Source organism: Amphiprion ocellaris, chromosome 17 (genome assembly GCF_022539595.1).
Source record: "Amphiprion ocellaris isolate individual 3 ecotype Okinawa chromosome 17, ASM2253959v1, whole genome shotgun sequence".
NCBI lineage: Eukaryota > Metazoa > Chordata > Actinopteri > Pomacentridae > Amphiprion > Amphiprion ocellaris.
The window spans coordinates 30144723-30167115 of NC_072782.1; the positions used below are offsets into that span (position 1 = coordinate 30144723).

At 36.3% G+C, this 22393-nt stretch overlaps 1 protein-coding gene across 4 annotated transcripts in view; it reads left to right on the forward strand.

Annotated features, from left to right (window-relative positions):
• The window catches only part of LOC111564555 (transcription factor 4), a 291882-nt gene that overhangs the window by 68578 nt on the left and 200911 nt on the right, over positions 1 to 22393 (forward strand). For all 4 annotated transcript variants that reach the window (XM_055019300.1, XM_023264202.3, XM_023264203.3 and 1 more), the window contains 2 exons: positions 4348 to 4403; positions 5872 to 5947. In XM_055019300.1, coding sequence (XP_054875275.1) covers positions 4348 to 4403; positions 5872 to 5947 — 132 coding nt within the window. The remainder of the gene's footprint in view (positions 1 to 4347; positions 4404 to 5871; positions 5948 to 22393) is intronic.

Below are 22393 nucleotides of genomic sequence, written 5' to 3' on the forward strand. Positions count from 1 at the left end.
TTTACAAATTCTCTCAATGTGTGACTGTAAAGTTACACAGATTTTCTGTATTCAGATCCACTAAAAACTTGTTTGGATTGTTTAACAGATATTTTCCATTTTTTGAAAGAAAAGTTCTGTGTACCAGGGGCTGATTTACCTGGTATTTTACAGATTTGGTTGTCTCATGTCCCGTAAAAACACAAAAACAGCATACGTTTACATGTAGACCCTAAAAAAATAAAATAATACTAAAAAAACTAACATGTCCACATCAAATATTAGTATTTTTACAAATTTGCTCTTTAACAATGTGCGACTATGAACTGTTTTTACTCTATTTAAATCCACTAAAAGCGTATTTTACTGATTTTTTTGTTTATTTTGCCTTTTTTTAAATACTTTTTGAAAGTTTTAATAAACCACTACTGCAAGATTTTTAGTTTTTTACTCATAATTTTCTTTTATTTCAGTGAACGCTTTGGACACTGTCTTACTGCACTAACTTTTTCCCTCTGTTTTGTTAAATTACAGGTAATATCTAGTAAAACCACAGAAAAACAGCATTTATTTACATGTAGAGTGTTAAAAATAACAATAAAATAAAAACCTAACAGGCCAAACTGTAAATATTCATATTTTTACAACTTTCCTCTTCAACAATGTGCGAATATAAACTGTTTTTACTCTTTTCAAATCCACTAAAAAGCATATTTTAATACATTTGTTGTGAATTTTGCAGTTTTTTTTACAGTTTTTGGAAGTTATAATGTACAGCTACTGCAAGATTTTTAGTTTTTTAAATGATAATTTTCTTTTATTTCAGTGAATATTGTCTTGCTGCATTGACTTTAATATTACAGACACACGTTTGCAAACACCTCTTTGCTCTCTTGAAGTTATAATTTCATCATCTTAATTTAATGCGCTGCAGACACCAAGTGATGCAGAAAACGCATGAAAGCAGATGATTTTTGACTGTTTACGTACAGAATAATCTTGATTTTTGAGTTTTGCAGCGGCTCGCCGGGGAGCGTCCGGGCCTGTTTTTGTCCTCACATGGTCTAACTGTATTAATAGGAGTCTGTTTCGTGTCAGCCAGCTCTAATAGGATCAGTGTGAGAGACATGGGGCTGTCTGTCAGTCTAAGTTCATTAACTGATGATAGATAACCTGCGCTGGATGCTGTAGCGTCGGTGTGTAGCTCTTTCCACGGCGTTTCCCTGCTTGTGTGTAAATTCTGCCCCTCTTCTTGTAATTTATAGCCTCAATCGGAGGCCTTATCAGGTGCAGGACACATGGACGCCTCCTTCTTCTCCTCCACAGCTTTCAACTCCTGCTCACCACCTTCCTCTTCCTCCTCCTCTTCCTCGTACTTTTCAATAACACAGGGATGCTCTCTTTAATTGCTGGACTCTTCACCTGCACTCCTGCCTCAATCCAAGGCAAACTTTTCCACTTTTAATCCATTTTCACCTCTTTTCCCTGAAAAAAGTAGAAAATATGGTGCAAGAGCTGCAGATTTTAGTCAATATTGATCAACTACGTCTGCTTAAAACGGCTCTTTAGTGTATCATGATCAGAATCTAAAGTCTGTCGTCTTTTTGTGGTTCCCAAAATCCACTGGATCAAAGCCTGTTCCCTAAATCTAACTCATCAGATGTGTTCTCTAGATCTGTTCAGTGAACTCTGTGTTCCTGTAATCTAACAAATCAAGTGTATTTCCAGCTAATTTCTCTACATGTGATCCTTAAATCCAACTAAAATCTAGAATGTAAATATTTTATTGTACGTATATGTTCCTATGTTGAATTGAAAAAAGCAAAAAACAAAAAATGTATATTTTTGTGTATTTAAACACAGAAAATACAGCAGATTTTTGATGAGGATGATAATTACATTTCTCATATTATTATTATTATTATTATTATTATTATTAATAATAATAATAATAATAATAATAATAATAATAATAATAATAATAATAACAACAACAATAATAATAATATTTAATTAATTAATTATTTTGGTAAGGATTAAAAAAATCTGAATCTCTCTTTTATTAAATGTAATTTGTTTTTTATAGCCTTTAACTGTAAAAAAACATATTTTTATTGTATTTAGTCATCAAAAATTACATTGGATTTGCTGTTATTTGAAGGAAGAAAAAGGGAATTAAAAAATTGGAGAATACTTTTTAAAAATGATTTTTTTCCTTGTTTTTTTTTTTTTAATTACAGATAGTATTTAGTAAATTCAGAGATCCTTGAATCAAATAAATTAAATTACATGTTAACTGTTTTTTTGTGTGTTTTGGACTGTTATTTATTTATTTATTTATTATACAGTCATCAAGTAAAGCCTTGTTTTTAAAATTTCCCCTTTTTTTTTTACAGTGAACATGTAAAGATTTTTTTTCTGTACAATGATTAAAATCAAGTAAAAAGTATTAATTTACACAATAGCTCTTTTTTGTGTTTTTCCCTTTCTAAATTTCATGTTTTTTTAATTTAATTTTTTCTCTTGCAGTTAGCATGTAGATTTTTTCCCATGTAATTTTATAAAATCACAGAAAAAAAAGTAGTTTATATGTTTGTGTTTTGGCCTCGTTTATTAATCTCTTTTGACAGTCAACATATAAATATTTTTAATTTTCATTCAGTAATTTAATAAAATCAAAGAAAAAACCATTTTAGAAAGGTATCTTGTCCTTTCATATTATTCATTTATGTATTTATTTTTAAAGTCAGCATTTAATTTTTTTTCTGTAATTCAATAAAATCACTCAGTCAACAAAATTTTCCAGAATTGAATTTAAACAAGTATTAATCTACATGTTAACGTTTTTAAAAATTATTTAGCCTATTTTTATAGTTAACATGTAAATATATATTTTTCCACTAATTTAATAAAACCACAAAAAATTATTTACATTTTAATTATTTTGCCTTTTTTTTAGAGATCATCTAAATAAATATATATATATATTTCCCGTGTAATTTTATAAAATGACAAGAAAAAATATACGTTAACAGCCTTTTTTTTTAAATGCCTTTTTTATTTTATTTTATTTATTTTTTGCAGTCAACATGTAAATAATTTATTTACTTTTCCTGTCATTTACAAGATATTATTTGTAACAGAACAACGGCAGGGAGAATCTGTTTGTTCATCGTGTTTGTTTAATCATTCAATCACTCTTAAATGCAGTTTATCCTTAAATCCAATTTACCATCAGCTGCTTTTATTCTTGTAATATCTCTTAACCCTGCGTAAGTTTCATTCTTTTCTGTTCCGTTCTACCAAAACGTCGCCCAAAGGTACTTTTTCTTTTCTTCCCTTCGTTCCAAAGAGCAGCTTTTAGTCACTGAACCAGTTTATTGTGAGATAATCTGACGTTCCAAACGAGTCGACAATGAATGGAAGCTGCTGGCTGCACACGGCGGCACAATGGAGGCCCATTGAAGGGAGATTTGTTCGTCACAATGCCGTGTGTGTCGCCGTTTGTGTGTCGGAGCTACACGTTTTCATGCGACCCGGATGAACCGATCTACCTGTCATCTGCCAAATACGTCATTTAATGTTGTTTTGATTCGTTTTTTCCAACAAATCCTCACTTTTAAATGACCTGGCAGGCTTTAAAAATGCGTAAAATAAGGTTTTTTTGGTTAAAGTTGGGACAAAATATTGAAAATTGAGCATACATGATCCCCAGAGGATGAACCCTGCTGACTTTGATGGCCAATTTGCATAAAATTGTTGTTTTTTTGGTTGAATTTCCATAAAATTAGGTGTTTTCATGATAAATTGCACCAGTTTGGTTGACTTTTCCTCTGGGTCACCTGATTTTTCTGACCCTGATCCAGGATTAGAGGCTTAAAGGAGCATTAAATTCCACATTAAAGACCCGACAATCATGATCAATAACGTTTAATGACATGTAGAATGGAGATCTGATGATTATAGATGCAGCACAGCAATAATATTAAGTGTCCGAAGTCCATGTTTACGGTGAAAATGGTGAAATATATTGATTATGTCGGAGGTTAAAGTGCAAATCGTGTTGTTTTGGAGATGTTTACTGTGGAAAATACAAGTGATAATAATTAAACAAAGAAGTCAGTGGTTTAAAACATGATTTATAATCCAGTAGATGTGGTTTGGTGCAGTTTTTCACTACATTTAGTGCATTTAAAGTGCAAAATCTTACATTTTCTGTTGGCTGTGTTCGCCTTTACTTTATCTTTTCAGCTTTCTGCTCAACCTTTTATACCTTTTTGGATTAAAAACACTTTGAACTGCCATTACTGCTTTGTAATTTGTTGTGTTTTTGTCATTTAAATAATAATCTTTCTCCTTTTTGCACAGATATGGAGGAGAGGTCGAGTGCAGCATCATGGGCGAGTGGAAGTCGTTCTTCTAAGGTAACAAACCACTGTTTTTAATGAATACTGCTGTTAAATATAGTAGTTTTTAGCACCTTTAATTAGCTTTACTACCATTGAAAATGCTGCTGGTGGTGTTGCTTTTACAGATGTTTAATCAGGACGTTTTTACATCCTTCTAAGCTCTAAAGAGCCTTAAATTGTTGCCATTATTGTCCTTAAGACCCCACTTTACTCTAAATACAGAACCTCATCCTGTGAACTCTGAGCAACAACAGTGTTTAAACTGTTTATCAGAATCTTTAGAATTATTTAAAGTGTCCTTAAGTCACTGGATATGAGCCTGTAAGTGGCTCCTATAGATCACTTATGGAAATAAATGGCTAAAAAATGTTATTTCTAATTTATAATCAGGGTTTTTTCATCTCAAATGATCAGGAACCGTCTGCTGTACCGTCTCTCATTTGTTTAGATTTTTTTATTATCAACTTTGGATATTTAAAGTGGTATGTGTGAAATTTTGCATTGACATATCAAGTACTTTCTGAGATAAATGCTTCTTCAACTGCCCATCGAGCCACTTTCAGCACGTTTTTTCAGGACAACCTACACAAGTAAACCTACCCTACAAGGTCTACTGGTTACAGTTGCACAGTGAAATTTGAGGCTTTTTGAACAACAATATCTGAGGAATTATTGAAGACAAAAACCTGAATTTTTCACTGTTATTTCTCATGATGTCACTGATTCAGAATCTGGAATATTGGACAAGTAGATCAAAGAATCTCTGATTATCAAGGAGGTGAAATTGAAGCCACCATAAAAAGTACAACCGACTTCTGGAAATTAAAAATGGACCCATATACATGCAAATGCCAAAGTCAGGCCTTTCATTTCATGGTTTTATGTTGATTTTAATGCACAACAGAAACAAAATGATAGAAAAACACACCAGAAAAGCCTGTTTTTCTTCATTTACACACATACACGGATAAACATCTCTTTTTAAACAACACAAAGAGCGTCTCAGTGGTGATACTCCACTACAGTACAATTGATTTTAGTGAGATTGCATTTATTTTGGGGATACATCAGATCTTCAACCTTTCATTTGAGGTACACCAAATGTGTTTCATGTGTTTTTGGTGTGTTCTGGCTACTGATAGGATATCAGTTTGGTTTTTGATTTAACTGATTTAAAACAACTAAATCTAAGAAAAATCAACTAAAAGGAACAAAAACACCAACAAATCAGAGTGTTTTAGGGTCTCTTGTATTTTGTTTAAATTTGAAGCAGTAAAATGGAGCTAAAATGTGTTTTATTGATTTCTGCATCTTCTAATCTCAAAAAAACGTCAACAACCTGATTTGTTGATTTAAAATGACAAAATCTAAGAAAAATCAACTAAAGGGAACAAAACACCAACAAATCTAGTGTTTTAGAGCTTTTAGTGGTATTTTGTTTAAACTGAGGTCTTTAATAATTCCTCTTCCTGTCTATCTCCAGAGTTACGCTGATGGATCTCAGTACATGGCGTCACATGACAGCCTCTCGCCTCCGTACGCTAACTCCAGGCTAGCAGGTAGGAAGTGCTGCTGCTGTTGTTCTCTAAACTTCTGCTGCTTTGTCGGGTTTTTATCTTTTTTTCTGCGTCTGCTGGAGGAGGCAGGTCATCTGGCATCACTTCCTGCCTCCATCGCCTTCTTCATTTCTTTCTCTTGGCCGCCGTGTGGAAAAACGCCAGGCAGCGTGTGCTCATTTACCCATGATGCTCTCTGCCTCTGGCTCTCTCTGCGATGTGGCGCCAGTTGTGAGCAAATGGCCACTGACACAGATAATCTGACACACACACACACACACACACGCACACACACACACACACACATAATCACTGCAACACACACTGAGCTTAATTACCTTTGACTGAATGCATCAAATATGGACGATGTTCTGACTCTACCTGCTCGCTTTCCGCCTCTTGCTCTTCCTCAGATTTGTTTTCTACTGAGATCAGACATTCTTTTGGGAAATATTACATCTTAAACCTTCCATTTGAGTCAGTTTTTATCCATTATCCCCCATTTTTTTCAGCACAACAGCCATTCAAAGTGTTTTTTACGTGTTCTAGATGGCAACTTACTGTCAGATTTTCACTGTTTCTAGCTTCTTCTTTTTTTTTTTAAGGTATTTTTCAGTTTTTCCAGATAATAGAAAGGAACTGTATATAAGTAGTCATCCCATATACATGCAAACACCATAAAAATGAAAGTCAGGCCTTTAATTTCATTGTTTTATGTGGATGTTTACCTGCACAATAATCTATATTTACACACAAACAAATATTTCATTTTAAACAACACAGAGCGTTTCAGTGGTGATACTTGACCACAGTACATTTATTTTTAGTAAGATCAGACTTTCTTTTGGGAAATATTAGATCTTAAACCTGCTAGATGGCAACTTGCTGTCAAATTTTCACTGTTTCTAGCATTTTAGGGATTTTTTCCATTTTTCCAGTGTATATTTAGGACCTTTATCCTACTGCATTGACTTAATATTAAGGGTCTGTATCTAAATAGTCCCCATTAAGCTGAAATAGTTTGTTTTATTTTCAATTTTAGGCACTGCAGAAACAAAAAATGATAGAAAAACACACTAGAAAAGCCAGTTTTTAACTGTTTCCATGCACAATAATCTTCATTTACACACATACACGAACAAATATCTCATTTTAAACAACACACAGAGCATTTCAGTGGTGATACTCGACAACAGTACATCTGTTTTCACTGAGTTCAGACGTTATTTTGGGAAATATAAGATCTTAAAGCTTCCATTTGAATTAGTGTGTATCCATTATCCTCCATTTTTTTCAACAATACAGTAATTCAAAGTCTTTTTACGTGTTCTAGATGCCAACTCTGTCAGTTTTTAGATTTTTTTTGTTCGATATTTTGTCTTTTTACAGTGTATATTTAGGACCATTATCTTGCTGCATTGACTTAATATAAAGGGACTGTGTCTAAATGGTCATTTCATATGCAAGCAAACACCATTAAAGTGAACATTCCATTGCTTTACTTTAAATTTAATGTACAACAGAAACAAATATGATAGAAAAGCACACTAGAAAAGCCTGTTTTCCTTCATTTACACACATGCACAATGAAATATTTAGTTTGAAACAACACAAAGAGCATCTCAGTGGTGATACTCGACTACAGTACATTTGTTTTTTGTGAGATTGCCTTTTCTTTTGGGAAACTGGTTACTTCAGCGGTCGCTTATTGAAATTTGAGGCTGTTTGAGCAACAATTTCTGAGGAACTATTAAAGATAAAAACCTGAACTTTTCGCTGTTATTTCTCGTGTCATTGATTCAGAATCTGTAATATTAGACAAGTAGATCAAATAGTCTCTGATCATGGTTGAGTTGAAATATGAAAAAAATTGAAGCCATCATAAAAAGTTCCATATTTGAGCTCAAATACACAAAGAAACTTATAATCCAGAAGTCGACTAATGATATTTTCTTGACCATATGTTGCTTCATGTCACAATACAAAAATAAACACGTAGAATACTTTTAAATATGAAATACTTGGTCAGAAAAATAAAAAAACGAGTTATTTTTGTGAGTTTCAAATGTTGTACCATAGAAACAAATATTGTTAGCTAGTCTGATCCAAGTAGAACAGAGTTTGATGGTTTCAGAATGGTTAACATTAGAAATCAATCTTATAGTTCATTGAAAAATAACAGTAAAAATATCAGCTTTGATAACTGATTGAGCAGGTTTGACAGGTTGTACCACAAAAACAACAAAATTGCCGGATATTCTGATCCAAGTTGAGTTCTGGAGTTTCAAAATGGTTCTCATTCTGAACCGACTGCATCATTGATTGAAAAATAGCAATAAAAATTTGATGTTGGATGATAATTCCTGATTTGTTGGCGGCACTGGCTCAGGTTGAGGTCGATCCTTTGTTCTTTCACTCCATTGTCTGTCAGGCTTTGTCTTGTTAAAACAGGGAAAGATTCTTCCCTGAACTGTTCCCACGAAGGTTAAAACACTCTGTTGTCTAAAACATCTCAGTGGAACTCAAAACTCTGAAACCAAACCATAAAAAACAAGCCTGGATCTTGAAAAAATGTAATTTTTAGACTGAAAAACAATCTGGTTTCAAGAGGATGATGCGTATTTGACAGAATATCGAGTTATTGATTGATGTTTTTTAGCTATTTATTCTAAAATTAACCTAAATCTGGTTGTGAAAGCTAAAAAAACAACAACAAAGAAATGTGAAACTTGAAGTTGTGGTTCCCTCGTTGGAATGATCCATCGTGAGCGCAATGTGTTGTGACAGTGTTGTGATTATGGGATGTATCTGCAGAGGCAGCGGGCGAACAGACAATACAGAGTCAGAAATGGAAATATTGTATTGTTCATCTGGCGAACGGGAGCCGCAATTTACTGTGATAATGATAACGCTAAGAGGCGGAGACAGCCGGGTTATGAACACACAGGTTTCTGGAAATCCTCTTTACCTGCGACTCTTCTGGTTTAACAGGACGAATTCTCAGTCAACTGCTGATATCAGATGGTTTTCAGTGTTTGTTTTGGCTTTTCTCTCTTTGTGTGTCTTTGTCCGGGAGTGTTTCAGTGTAATTAATAGCAGTTCCTCAGTTCTAGCCATCAGAGCATGAACCAAACACACTTCTTTGCACAACTGAATATAGAGGAAATATTATGTTTTTCTGTTGAAAACATGATATCTTTGCTAACCAATTAAAAGCCACTTAAGTGGTTGGTTGCTATGGCGTTGCCAAGACAATTTTGGGTCTTCACTAAGATTTGACGAGGTGTCTGGTTGCAGGAGTTGTGATAAGAGAATGGAATTGTTCTTAATGCACAGAAATTGAGTATTTTTGGTCCTTTTTTAGATTCAAAGATGTAATCATTGAGTCTGGTTGGTGAAAGATTTGGTGGCACCAATTGGTGGTTGCAGATTGCAGTGAATGCACTCATTTTATGTTTTCCAAACATGCAGCAGAACCTAAGTCAAAGTGACTAAACCGAAACAGTAAGTGACAGGAAAACCAAAAGTAAATGACAGAAGGCGAAACTCAGTTCTGAGACTGATGGTGTTACATCCGTCATCCTGGTCTTCAGGGTTTTATTGGGTTTTTTTTTTGGGGTACATTTCCATCTTGTAAGTTTGGTTCCTGAACTTAACCAAACATCTAACATGTAGGAAGTGTTAAACCAAGCGTGATATTTTATACTCCAGCATAGTATTGTGTCTAAACAGAACCAAAAGGGAATGAAAACCCAAAGTGACACCAGAAGGTGAAACTCAGTTCTGAGACTGATGGTGTCACATCCATAATGGGAAATGAACCCTGGTCTTCAGGGTTTTATTGGGTTTTTTGGGTACATTTCCCATCTTGTAAGTTTGGTTCCTAAACTTAACCAAACATCTAACATGTGAAAAGTGTTAAAACAAGCATGACATTTCCTTAACCGGCATTGTATTGTGTCGAAACCAAACTAAAAAGTGAAAGAAAACTGAAAGTAAGCAAAAGAAAACAAAACTGAATTCTGAGACTGTTGGTGTCACATTAATGGGATTCAAACCCGTAGTTTTCTGTTTTTTAATTGGATGCATTTCCCCTTAAGAAGGGTCATTTGATGCCTAAATGTAACCAAACATCTAACACGTAAAAGTCTGATATTTTCCTGAACTTAACCACGTAGTTTTGAGTCTAAACCGAACCAGAAAGCGAGAAAAAACTAAAAGTAAACCACAGAAAACGAAACCTATCTCTGAGACTGACATTCTACTGGGTGAACGTCCAGCTGCCCAACACGTCACTTAGGTTCATATCATGACAATATCACGTTTCTGAGAATTTGCTTGCATTTTTTCTAAGTGAGCGGCGAGTGTGAGAGGTGGCGGTGCAGTTCTGAGCGTGTCGTCTTCATTTGGCTGCACAGATGCTGCCGGGACACGATGTTCATCACACTTACGGGCGTCACACGACTCGCGAGGGGCCGATTTATTGCACAACTTTGAGATTTTTGCAGCATCTAAAAACCCGCGAGCTTCGTCTTGTTTGTCCCTTTGTTGGATTATTCAGATTGGAGACGCACCACCGACAAAGAAGAAGAAACACTGGAGAGCTCAATGAAGCTGACGTGGAACACAGCAGCCTCCCGCTCTAACCTTGTCTGTCTTTCTTAACCCCCCCACCGACAGATTAGAGTGATGTTATGCTCTAGATAATCAGCGGAGGGATTAGTGTCATCTCAGCGACCCCGCTAGATTAATGTGCTGCCACACACACACACACACACACACACACACACACACACACACACACACACACACACACACACGCACACATGCACAGATCTCAGAAAATGTGTTTTATTTCTAAATGTGGACTCCAGCATAAAAATATACCTACACACACACACACACACACACACAGTCTGCAGCAGTACAAACATGCATTTGAATGCATGTTTGTACTGCTGCAGAAGCTGTGTGTGTGTAGTTTTTTTTTTATTATTTGTGGGTTTGCGGTGTGCGCAGGTTAGTGTGTCAGAGTGTGTGATGTAAGCCCCCGTTTGTGCTTTAATGTGGTTAAATGTGTGTAGACGAGTGCACTTGTAGGTTCGAGCTGCTTTTATTTTCGTGTGTGTGTGTGCCGCCAATTGTCGCCTTTGTATGGGCTTTCATGTGTGTTTGTACAGTACGACTACCTGTGTGTAGTTGTGTTGCAGAGCAGGTGCACCACCCCGATCCCCTCCTCCAACCCTCCGACACTGTAACTGTCACCTACATAGTAAATGAGCGGCTCGGCGGTTTCAGCCTGTAAGCACATCACATCGTGTTCCGGTATAAATGAACGATCCGATCCGTTTTGGCTTCTGCCGTCACCTACAGGCTGGATCTGGAGGTTGTCTTGTTGCAGTTTTTTGGGGGAAAAGCAACAGTTTTTCACCTCTCAGACTGCTAAAGGTTCGATGCTTTCCAAGAGCGAATTAACCCTCTGAACCGGGGTTGTGTTTTTAGTCACTGCTGGCTCATTTTTCCTGCAAAATAAAGTCACAGAAACAGCACAACTATGACTATAAGGAGAGGGAATTCATGAATTTTTCCAATGTAGCACAGTTAGAATGTCATAAATCCTTGAAATACACAAGTTGATTTCTTTCATTATTTCACAAAAAATGGTTCAAAACCCTCGTATCAACAATAGTTTTCTAAATGCCCTCAGTTATCATCACTACTGAGGACAAAAATGGTGCCTCTCATAATCACCTGCAAAGTCACTGAGTTTTTTTTTACATTTAAATGAATAAACATTTAAATGTAGCGACAGTGTAGCTTCACCGCTAGCGTCGCTAAAAATACCTCCAGTGCAGCCGGTTTGACGTTTCTCGCTATTCTACAGCCAGCTGGGTTTTGATGACAGGAGAGAGAGGAGAGGAGTCAAACCTGGCAACCCAACTCTGAGAACCATTCAGGATCATACACCAAGCAGTTATTATAACATATAATGTTAAATTAGCTTCAATGCTAACTGCTGTGTTAAGTGGAATGCCTTGTTTTTGTATATTTCCAGCAATGAAGTACAGAAACACCAGCAAACTGTGTAAATTAGAAAGAGTCAGAAGGTGATTTTTTGTTTTTATTGTAACTTTAACTAGAAAATACAACATGATAACAGGAAAAGGACAACACATCTGTTACTTTCTCCCATTTACCCATCATTAGATTGAGATTTCATGCCAGAAATCATCACCTTTCCTGTTTATTCTAACAGCAGAATTGAGCAGCATTAATCAGAAGTGTGCTGCGTATAAAAATCTGAGTATAAACCTGATGATCTTTGCCTCCTCCTCCTCCTCTTGCTGTTGAAATGCAGTGAGTCAGCCGTCTGTCTCACCTCTGTGTGACCTTATTAATGAGTGTTGAGCCATGAGGCTGGACCCCCTCTGAGGAGGTCACATCTGGACACTTTATATAGAAATACATATCTGTCTGCCTCCTCCTCCCTCCTTTATTCTCTCCAGTTTTGGCCTTGGTTTCACTTTCTTTTTGCATCGCCTCCCTCTTGATATGCGCGTTATATATTTTCCTTCATTCCCCCATCTTTTGTTCATTTCTCCACTCTGTCTCTTGGAATATGTCACTCTTTTTCTTCCCTTCATCTTTGCATCATCCTCCACACCTTTCACCCACTCTCTCCTCCCTCTCCACCCCAGGAGCCCCTCACCTCGGCCGGGTGCGGTGCCAAGGTCGTCCCCCGTCTCCCCCGGTGCTGGCTCTGGCTCTTTGTGTGCAGAATGTTTAAACATAGAGGGGAAAAGAGAAGAAAGAAAGGTTGAAATAGAGAGGATGAAAGAAAGAAAGGAGGGATAAAGTGTTGGAAGGAAAGGAAAAGATGAGACAGGGGGGAAATGTGGTGACACAAATGATTGATTTCTGAAAGATTATTGTTTTAGGGACCTGGTTTAATTTGGTCACATGATGACACCTGAGCCAGGAAGTCATTAAATGGACGTTTAGGTGAAATAACAACCTGTGATGACATAGAAATTGTCCAACATGACTTATAAGTTGTTTGTATTAGGAAAAACAGCCTTAAAAAGACAATAAATAGGCGAAAATGACTTAAACGTTTTCCAAAATGACAATAAAAACAGTCGTAAATGACTCCAAATTTGTAGAAAATGACAAAAAAAGAGCCTTAAAAAAACAATAAATAGGCTAAAATAACTTACAAGTTGTTCAAAATGAAAAAAAACCTACCTTAAATGACTTGGAAATCATGCAACGTGACTTAAAATGACAAAAACAGCATTAAAATTTCAACAAATACCCTGAAATGACTTAAATTTTCCCCAAAACAACAATAAAAGCAGCCTTAAATGATTTAAAAGTTGTCCAAAATTACAAAAAAACTGCTTAAAATGACAACAAATACACCAGAATGACTTAAATGTGCCCAAAATGACAATAAAAATAACCTTAATGACTTCGAAACTGTCCAGCATGACTTTAAAGTTGTCCTAAATTACCAAAATCTGCATTTGGTGTATTAACGTTTAGTAAATTGTCTATGTAATTAGGTCTGACGTAGTAATAATAGGTGTCGTCAAGGCGAGAGGCTGGAAATATAGAAACGTTGAAAGGAGTGCTTCGTCGGGGAACAATTCACGGTTCCAGATTAGAGTTGTCTTTGTGAGAAACTGTTTTTTCCATTTCTTGTAGAACTGTCACAGTTAATTATCACTTTTTGAAAAGAGGTAAAGAAACAGATGTACTATTAAACATTAGAGGCTGGTGGTGGTCGAGTCTTAGAAATGAGGTCTTGGTGTTTACCTGGTTGTTTATCGCCAAAATTCATTGTTTTCACCAAGAAAAAGACAACAGGAACCTGGTGTTTTGATCATGTTTGCAAAAGAAAAAGCTATCAGAGAAAATCACCAAACTAGAACATCACCTCCTCCATGTCCGTTAGTTTTCATGCTGGATTTGCGTGTTTCTAGTACAAAATAAACCTAAAAGATGTTTCGGTCCTCATCAAAGTTCTCATACGTAAACCAACCAAAGAACTCGACAAAATTCATTCTTTATCTGTCACTAAACATGCAATTAAGGCTAAACAAGAGTCGACACCAATGCTAGCACCTCTGTGAGGCCATGCAGTGGAGCTTTGAGCTAAATTGTGATGCTAACATGCTCAAAATGCTAAGATGCTAATGCTAATTGGGTATTGCTGTGTTAGATTTCCATGTATGTAGTCGATCGCTAAAATATTGAGGAAAATTCCCATTTTGGCCTCAAACTTTCAAGTTGTTGAAGTTGTCTGCCAGATATCCACCAATGAAATCGCTGGTAACATGTCACATGATCTAATCACTACCAGCTGATTTTAGGTTTATTTAAGAGTTTAAAACAAGTTTCTCATCTGTGTGTCTTTTTATTTGTCTTTCTGTCTGTCCATCCATCTGTTTGTCTGTCGTCTCCATTTACTGTTTTTTCATCAATCTTTTAGTTATTGCAACTTCTATTGAAATTATATTCGACCAACAAACTACACTGAGTTAGCAGAATTATGTTTTCCACTGTAGTTAGCAGTATTTATAATTACCCTTTCCTAACTATTGGAAGCAAAAGTTTTTAAGGCAGTTTCTTACAAAAAAATAGCATTTCAATGTCATTCAAAGGAAATATTTGGACATTTTTTGGTCAACAAAACTACAGATTATCTGAAAAAAAGCCAAATATCGACCACGATAATCAACCAGACATCCACCAATGAAACCACTGGTAACATATCACATGATCTAATCACTACCAGCTGATTTTAGGTTTATTTAAGAGTTTAAAACAAACATGTTTCTCATCTGTGTGTGTATTTATTTGTCTTTCTGTCCGTCCATCCATCTGTTTGTCTGTCGCATCCATCCGCTGTCATCCATCCAGATGAGGCCTCCAGAGACTGAGTTCAGGTCACTCATGTTACTGTGTGTGTGTGTGTGTGTGTGTGTGTGTGTGTGTGTGTGTGTTAGTGTGTGTATGTTAGTGTGTGTGTGTCCTTTATCTTTCTATCTCTGCATGTCTCTGCTGCTATGTGTGTGTACAGCTTGTGTGTGTGTGTGTCTGTGTGTGTGTGACAGACTGTGAAATGGTGCGTAGTAGCACCTGGGCCCTTCAGTGTTGATTGATCGGCTTGGTCATGTGGAAGAGTCCCATCTGGCCAGCCACGCTACGGTGTGTGTGTGTGTTTGTGTACGTCGCTGAGAGTGTGTGTGTGTGTGTGTGTGTGTGTGTGTGTGTGTGTGTGTGTGTGTGTGTGTGTGTGTGTGTGTGTGTGTGTGTGTGAGGTGAGGGAGGCAGATAGAGATGTGCAGCATTAAACAGTATGTTTATTGTGAGAGAGAAAGAGCTCTTCAGTTCTAACTGTGACTCCCAGAGGCCAGAGATGAACTGTATTTTATCATCTGAGCGAGACACACAGGAAACCAACACATCTCCCCTTTCTTTCTGCTTTGTGAAGCTCCAGCGTTGTTTTAATAGGTAGCGTGTCACTATATAGGTGTTTACAATAACAGATTTTGGCACAATTTTGTGGAAAATGGTTGAAAATGGTTGTAGAAGAACTCGAACTGATCCGACACCACTGGAGTGAACTGAGCTGAACCAAACCTGATCACATAACATCAACCTCACGACGCTCTAAACCAGGAGTGTCAAAGTCATCTTAGTTCATCTATGCATTTAATTAAGTGGTGGGGTCCTTTGAGTTACTGTTTAAGGCTATAGCAGCAGATCGATGACATTTGTTGTGGAATCACGTTTAATAATCAAATTTGGGTGTGATGTTTGATTGTCCATGAACTTTAGATGTTGTAGTGTAGTTCCTTCTATCCATTCTGTTCGCTGTGATCACATTTTCCTCACCAGTTCACTGTTTTTTAATAATATCTTTAACCTGGTGTGAAGTTTTAAAGCTTAAAGAGCAGCTCAGCCATGTGATAAATATTAATTTAAGTGAAAAAAATGGCAACTTCTGGTTAAATCAGTTCAAACTATCAGGTCGACATGGTAATTCGAGCATGTTACACTATTATAATCTAAATATTTTGGAGTTTTTGCTCTTTTGTGTACAATTAATGACAGTAATCCAACTCTGGTAGGTTTTAAAGCTGCGCCAATCAACATTTTATATTGAAAATTGGTTAAATGTCTCAATATAATGTGAAAACACACAAATTTTAACCTATTTTGAAGGTCTCATGAGCTGTTTAGCTGCTTGTAAGGTAGTTTATTTGGTTTTGCAGCATTGCCAAAGCCAATAGAAGTGTGATCATTGACAGTAATGTGGAAATAGACAGTTCAAATTGATAACTTTATCGTAGTAATGATGTAGAGGTGTCAGATATGGTGTTTCCAAGCTGCTTCCCTCATGTGGGAATGAAAGGCCGAATGCATCGTTGGATTACATTTTGGTGTCCATGTGCGTCGGACGCCTCCGCCGGTGACCTTCGTCAGCTGTCCTTCCTCTTCTGTCAGTGTCACCGACATCATCTCGTATGCCGAACCACAAATGGAGGATCTTTGCAAAAGTCCCATGAATCGGCGAATCAGACGAGATTTAGAACCGAGTCGTAAAATGGCGTTAATCAGAAATGCCGATTCTCTGCTGTGAAGTCTGAGTTTAAAGTGAAGGGAAATAAAAAGGAAACAAAAAGACAGACAGACAGGCAGAGAGAGAAAGACAGAAAAAGAGACTGTGTTTTTTCTGAAACGAAGCCAACTGATAATTAATGCCTCTGACATCATGGTGCTCTAATTAAGCCTGGCATTCATTAAGCCAAGTGAGGGGGGGGCGTTCGTTAGTGGCTTTTTGGAGGGGGGATTTGTTAAGTCTTCATTGTTACTCTTTTTAGACAATAGAGGAAGAGAGATGGAGGGAACAACAAAAAGAAAAGAGGTGCAGGACAGTAGGACAGGACTCAGGTGAGCAACATCTGGCGGCCATATTGGAAACCACCAACTTTTTATCTCGACGGAACCAAACAGAAGCAGCTATTTTTGACTGAAAGCTGAATATGTAATCAGTATTCCACGTGATTGGTTTGCTCCTCAAGTGTCGGTGAGATAATGACGAGATCTGATTAGTTAACTGCAATTTTTAGCCGTTAAAACAAAAATTGCAGTGCTACCCTGCTAGCTAACACTTGACAAAAAGACAAGAATGAGCAAGCTAGAAAACATAAACTGCGGTATGAATCTACAAGAACTAGCGGATGCTAAACCTGAAGGGCATAACCAGGGCTAAAGTCTGGGCTAAAGGTCTAAAATACACAGTACTAGCAGCTAAAGGTGGTCAGACAAAGAACCTCGATTGACTTGGTAAAATTTAGTAGAATTATCTTTTCCACTACAATAAGATATTTTTGACCCCTTTCCTAATGATTAGTAACATGAACACGTCTTCAAAGTAGGTCTTGTAAAGGTTTCATTGTAATAAGCTAGTTTTAAATTGACAAAAACAGCAGGATTAGCAAGCTAGAAAACACAAATTTGTGGTATGAGTCCATAGATACCAAGAGAAACTGGAACTAAAGGACCAACTGTGTCAGTTAATAATAAAACCCAGGACCTAAAGACCACAAATGGCAAAGTTTGGGTTAAATGTCTAAAATACCCAGTGCTAAATAGCTAAAACTAAAGGTGTTGGGGGAAAATACACTTTATTGAATTGATTGAATTATCAGAATTTTCGACTACAATCAGAGATACTTTGACCTTTTTCTTAATAATTAGTAGGATAAAGAGAAGCTTTTAAGTTGATAATTTAAAAAAAAAATTAGATTGAACTTAATATTTCCTTGTCAGTTAGCAAGTCTTTATCAATTGGTACTATACCATGGCTCTAGACACAAGTTTTAAAGCTGGGATATTTAGTAAATGATGTTGCTCCAATGGAGACTTGAATTGACCAATGTGGCAAATTGTGGTTGGATTTTGGGGCCAAAGTTTGGACTAAATATCTAAAATACCCAGTGCGAAGTAGCTAAGGCTAAAGGTGTTGGGGAAAAAAGAAGAATTTTTGCTCAAGAAACAGAAAACAAAACCTAAAAGGAGGGTTTTTTTTGGCAGATAAAGGCAAAAAAAGACAAAAACTAAAGGACTAAAGAAGCTATAAACCAACCACAACTTGGGTAAAGGTCGACTATAGCTGCTAACGAAGCTACATTAGACTTGGGAACTACAACTAAACAAGTTTTAAGACTATAGAACCAATGGTTTAGGTTTCTGGTCTAAAAAAAGCTAAAAAAGTTGGGTATAAAGGGTGGAGTTAAAGGTCATTTGAGCCTTGAAGGAGCAAGAATTAAAATTTTAAAAAAAAAGAAGAACCATGACCGAAAGACCCCTTAGTACCTGAACTGGACAAATAAAAGTTTACGCAACAAGATCTAATAAACCTACAACTTAATGAATAAAAGAAACAACTGGAGCTAAAGAAAAGGAATTTATAGAGAAATAATGGAGGTATATCGTCTGAAATCTCTTGGATTTTGGAATTTTAGTGGGTGAAACTAGAGGAAATCTTCATCATTCATTCAAAATATTGACCTCCGATGGATGATTTAGATCTTAGACAGTGACAGAATGGATCAACAGTCAAGAAATAACTGTGAAAAAAAGAAAAAGAACCGAAGGGGAGAATGGGAAAAAATAGAAAGACAGTAAAAAGTCAGGACGAACAGAGCCAAAGGGGAAATGAAACTGAAATGTGGAGAAAGGAGGGAATAAAATGAGCATTAATGGAAGAAAGTTACATAAAAATGAAAAACAAAAGCAGTTAGTAAACAAAAAGAGATGTGAAATAAAAAAAAAGTGAAGTTTGGGATCCCTATCCATTTTTTTGATCGGAGGATTTTCTGATAGCTAATTAGGCATGGAGGGCCAGCCATCGACAGCTGCATTCATCATCATAAAACGTAATAATTAATGACATTCCAACAAAGAAAAATATGCAAATGAGCTCCCCTCATTAGCATTTTCATATTCAGCTCCCATAATGCTTTTGCTGACAAGGTTGTAATTAATGAAAATTCATGTCTCTTAGCCGAGGTCTAGATTGGATCGCATTCATTCGCAATCCCCCAAACGAGTAGTGTGGAGGAGAGGAGGGGAGGAAAAAAAGAGAAAAAACACGACGGGGATCACTGCCAAGTTTTTTAGCGAGGCGAGAGGGAGGGGTGGCGGAGAGAGTAAGACGAGAAGAGAGTCGGAAAATGGAGATGGAGGAAGGCAGATGGCGAGAGATGAAAGGAAGACGGGCAGCGAAAGAGAGCTGGAAAAGATGTGGAGGAAAATGAAGAGAGGGAAAGTTAGTGATGCAGAGTGACATGAAAAGAAAGGCAGGTAGAGAAAAGAGTGAAATATGAATGGAGAAAGTATTGTTGTCGTGATGAAACAACAGTACAGGGCAGTTTGGGCCCCGAGTTTCGCCTCGTAGGCTGCATACGCTACAAATACTGAAAAATCTCATGCTTGTTTTTCCCATTTCTGTTGTTGTTTGTCATTTTATCTATAACAGCATCGACCCAAAACTCTGGAATGCTGCTTTGTTCCGTCATAGTTTAGCCGGAAGGCATTGCTATCCATCTACTTTGATGCTAAATTTGACTTGTATAGTAGCAAAATCATGACATAATACCACTTTACCTTCCTGTTGCAGGTTCCTGTGACTTTATGCAGCCTAAAAAACTAAAAAATCTTCTATTTGTATGCTTGTTTTTTACATTTCTGTTGTTTATCATTTTATTTCTAATTGCATTGACCCAAAACTCTGAAATTTTGATTTGTTAAGTCCAGTTTTAGTAGGCAGACATTGCTACCCATTTACTTGCCTGCTAAATTTGGCTTATTTAGAGCAGAATCATAAAATATCATCTTAGGGTACTTTATTTACAGGATATTTTTACAGTATTTAAGAGAAGACCTATGAATTGGAGCATTATTTGGCAATAGTGGAGAAAAAAATTAATGTTTGACAAAAATAACAGAAAATGAGAAATTTTGGCCCCGAGTTTCGCCTTGTAGGCTGCATACACTCCATACTGTGACTGTATGCAGCCTTAAAACTGAAAAATCTTCTCTTTGCATGCTTGTTTCCTGTTTCTGTTGTTATTTTTCATTTCCTTTATAATAGCATCGACCCAAAACTCTGAAATTCTGATTTGTGAAGTCCAATTTTAATAGGCAGACATTGCTACTTATTCACTTGGCTGCTAAATTTGGCTTATATAAAGCAAAATCAGGGTACTTTATTTATGGGACTTTACAGTATTTAAGAGAAAACTATTTGACATTCAAATAAACAGAGTATAATGGCACCAGAATATAGCAATTTTTAGCCCTGGGTTTAGTCTATTAGGCTTCATACATCATTTTGGTGGTTTCTGTGTCTGTATTCAGCCTAAAACTGCAACAATATGCTTTTTGTATGCTTTATTTTTTGCTTGTTTCTTTGTTTCTGATTTGTCTTTCATTGTCTATTCAATAGCCTGTTCCCAAAAGTCACAGTTTAGTAGGTTTGTATTGCTACCTATCAACTTAAATTTGACTAATATAGTGCAAAATCATGACATAATAACATCTCAGGGTACTTTATTTACATTACTTTACAGTGTTTCAGAGAAAACCAATACATTTAAGCGTTGTTTGGGGATAGTGTTGAATAAAATATACATTTAAGAGAAATACCCACTGAAAACAGTAATTTTTTGCCTTGAGTTTTGTCTTTTAGGCTACATACAATGAATCCTACCTTAATGGTGCAGGTTGTTGTGACTGAAGCATGAAAACTGAGAAAATTTTCTCTTTGCATGCTTAATTTCTTTGGTTTTTGTTTTGTTTTTCAGTTTCTATCCAACAACAGCATCCCGAAACTTTAAAACGCTGATTTGTTCAGTCTGCATTAGCTGCTAGCTAGCTGCTTTGGTATTAAATTTGACTTGTATAGAGCCAAATCATACCATAAGGACGTCTCAGGGTGTTTAATATAGTAAAGTCAATGGTCTTACAGTATTATAGAGGGAACATTTGTGAAAAACGGCAACTACAAAGGGCCATAAGCATTACTTTGATTCTACACACATCAAGAAAAGTCTCTTAAAGTGTCATATTACCATAATATTGTGGGCTGGAAAGGATATTAGCAGGACTAAGCTGTTGTTTGTTATCAAATAATTGTGAAAAAATGAACTAAAATCACTAAATAAAGAAAGGAGCCTACAAGAATGGTGCCAGACTGATTGAATAAAGCTAAATAGCTAAAACAGAATTTCAAGATTTTTCTACTTTGGACTGAGTTTTTTTACGCCCCATTTGGACAGGAGATGGTTTTAATAATACTTGACCTGGTTATTAACTTTAATTTTTACCAAATCGTGCATTTGAGTTTGTTTTTACCTCGTCCTTAGTGACAATTACAGTTAGTTTATTTCTACTTTCCAGTGCAAGCTTAATTTAAATCACATCCTCAGTGAGAAATTTGGATTTTGTGCAAAAATGCAGGTCTGCAGAATTGCCTTTTAACAGTTTGTGTTTGTAATAAACTCATTAATGTACAGACCTCTACAACCAAATCACTTTGATACTGAAACTAACATAAAAATGCAAGGATTCTTTGGTGACTTCTGCAGCCTCCCTTTTCCATAATTTCCGAATCAGATTCATCAAAGTTGCTTTATAAGTGATCATGAACTTTTATTTATTTGCTTTCAGTTTTGATTTGTCTTTATAAGTCACAGAACACATCCTGTACTTTCACAAAATTTGAAGATAGAGACAACAAGGAATATTTATGTCTACTTTCCTTTGTGACATTTAGAAATTCACATCGTGTTTTACTGGGTTCCTCCCATGAGTTTTATCAGGTGTTTCTAGTGTTTATCTGGTTGACTGGTGGAGTAACAGTGGGGGGCAGCATTACACTGATGCTGCCACCTGAGCTGCAGGTATTAAAGAGAGAAGAAGAAGATAAAACATGTTCTACAGTGTCTTTAATTCACATAAAACCTGCCTCTTTAAAGCTTCACCTTCGACTTCAGCTTGTATTTTCTGTCTGGCTTGTTCTGGAGGATTAAAAGTCGGTTTGTCTGATTGACTTTAACAGAAATAACAGATAGAGTTGGAGATATTTCCCACCTGTGAAAAGTCAGTGTTTGTGGTTGTTAGCGATGATCCAGACTGATAACAGGATCTGTGGTTTGGCACCTGAACGCAGCTAATATTTCAACTCTTGAATGTCGGTTCAGTCTGCAGCTCTGTTGTTTGGAGAAGTCCTCAATACTTGATGGAGTTTATTGGGTCTCCTCTGACAGAATTAGCATCAAACTTTATCTATTCAGTTGGTTAAAACCTGTGTTTAGTAAACTACTTCTTGGGAAAAGTTTAAAAGTGAGCAGCAAAGTGTCTCCTTTACTA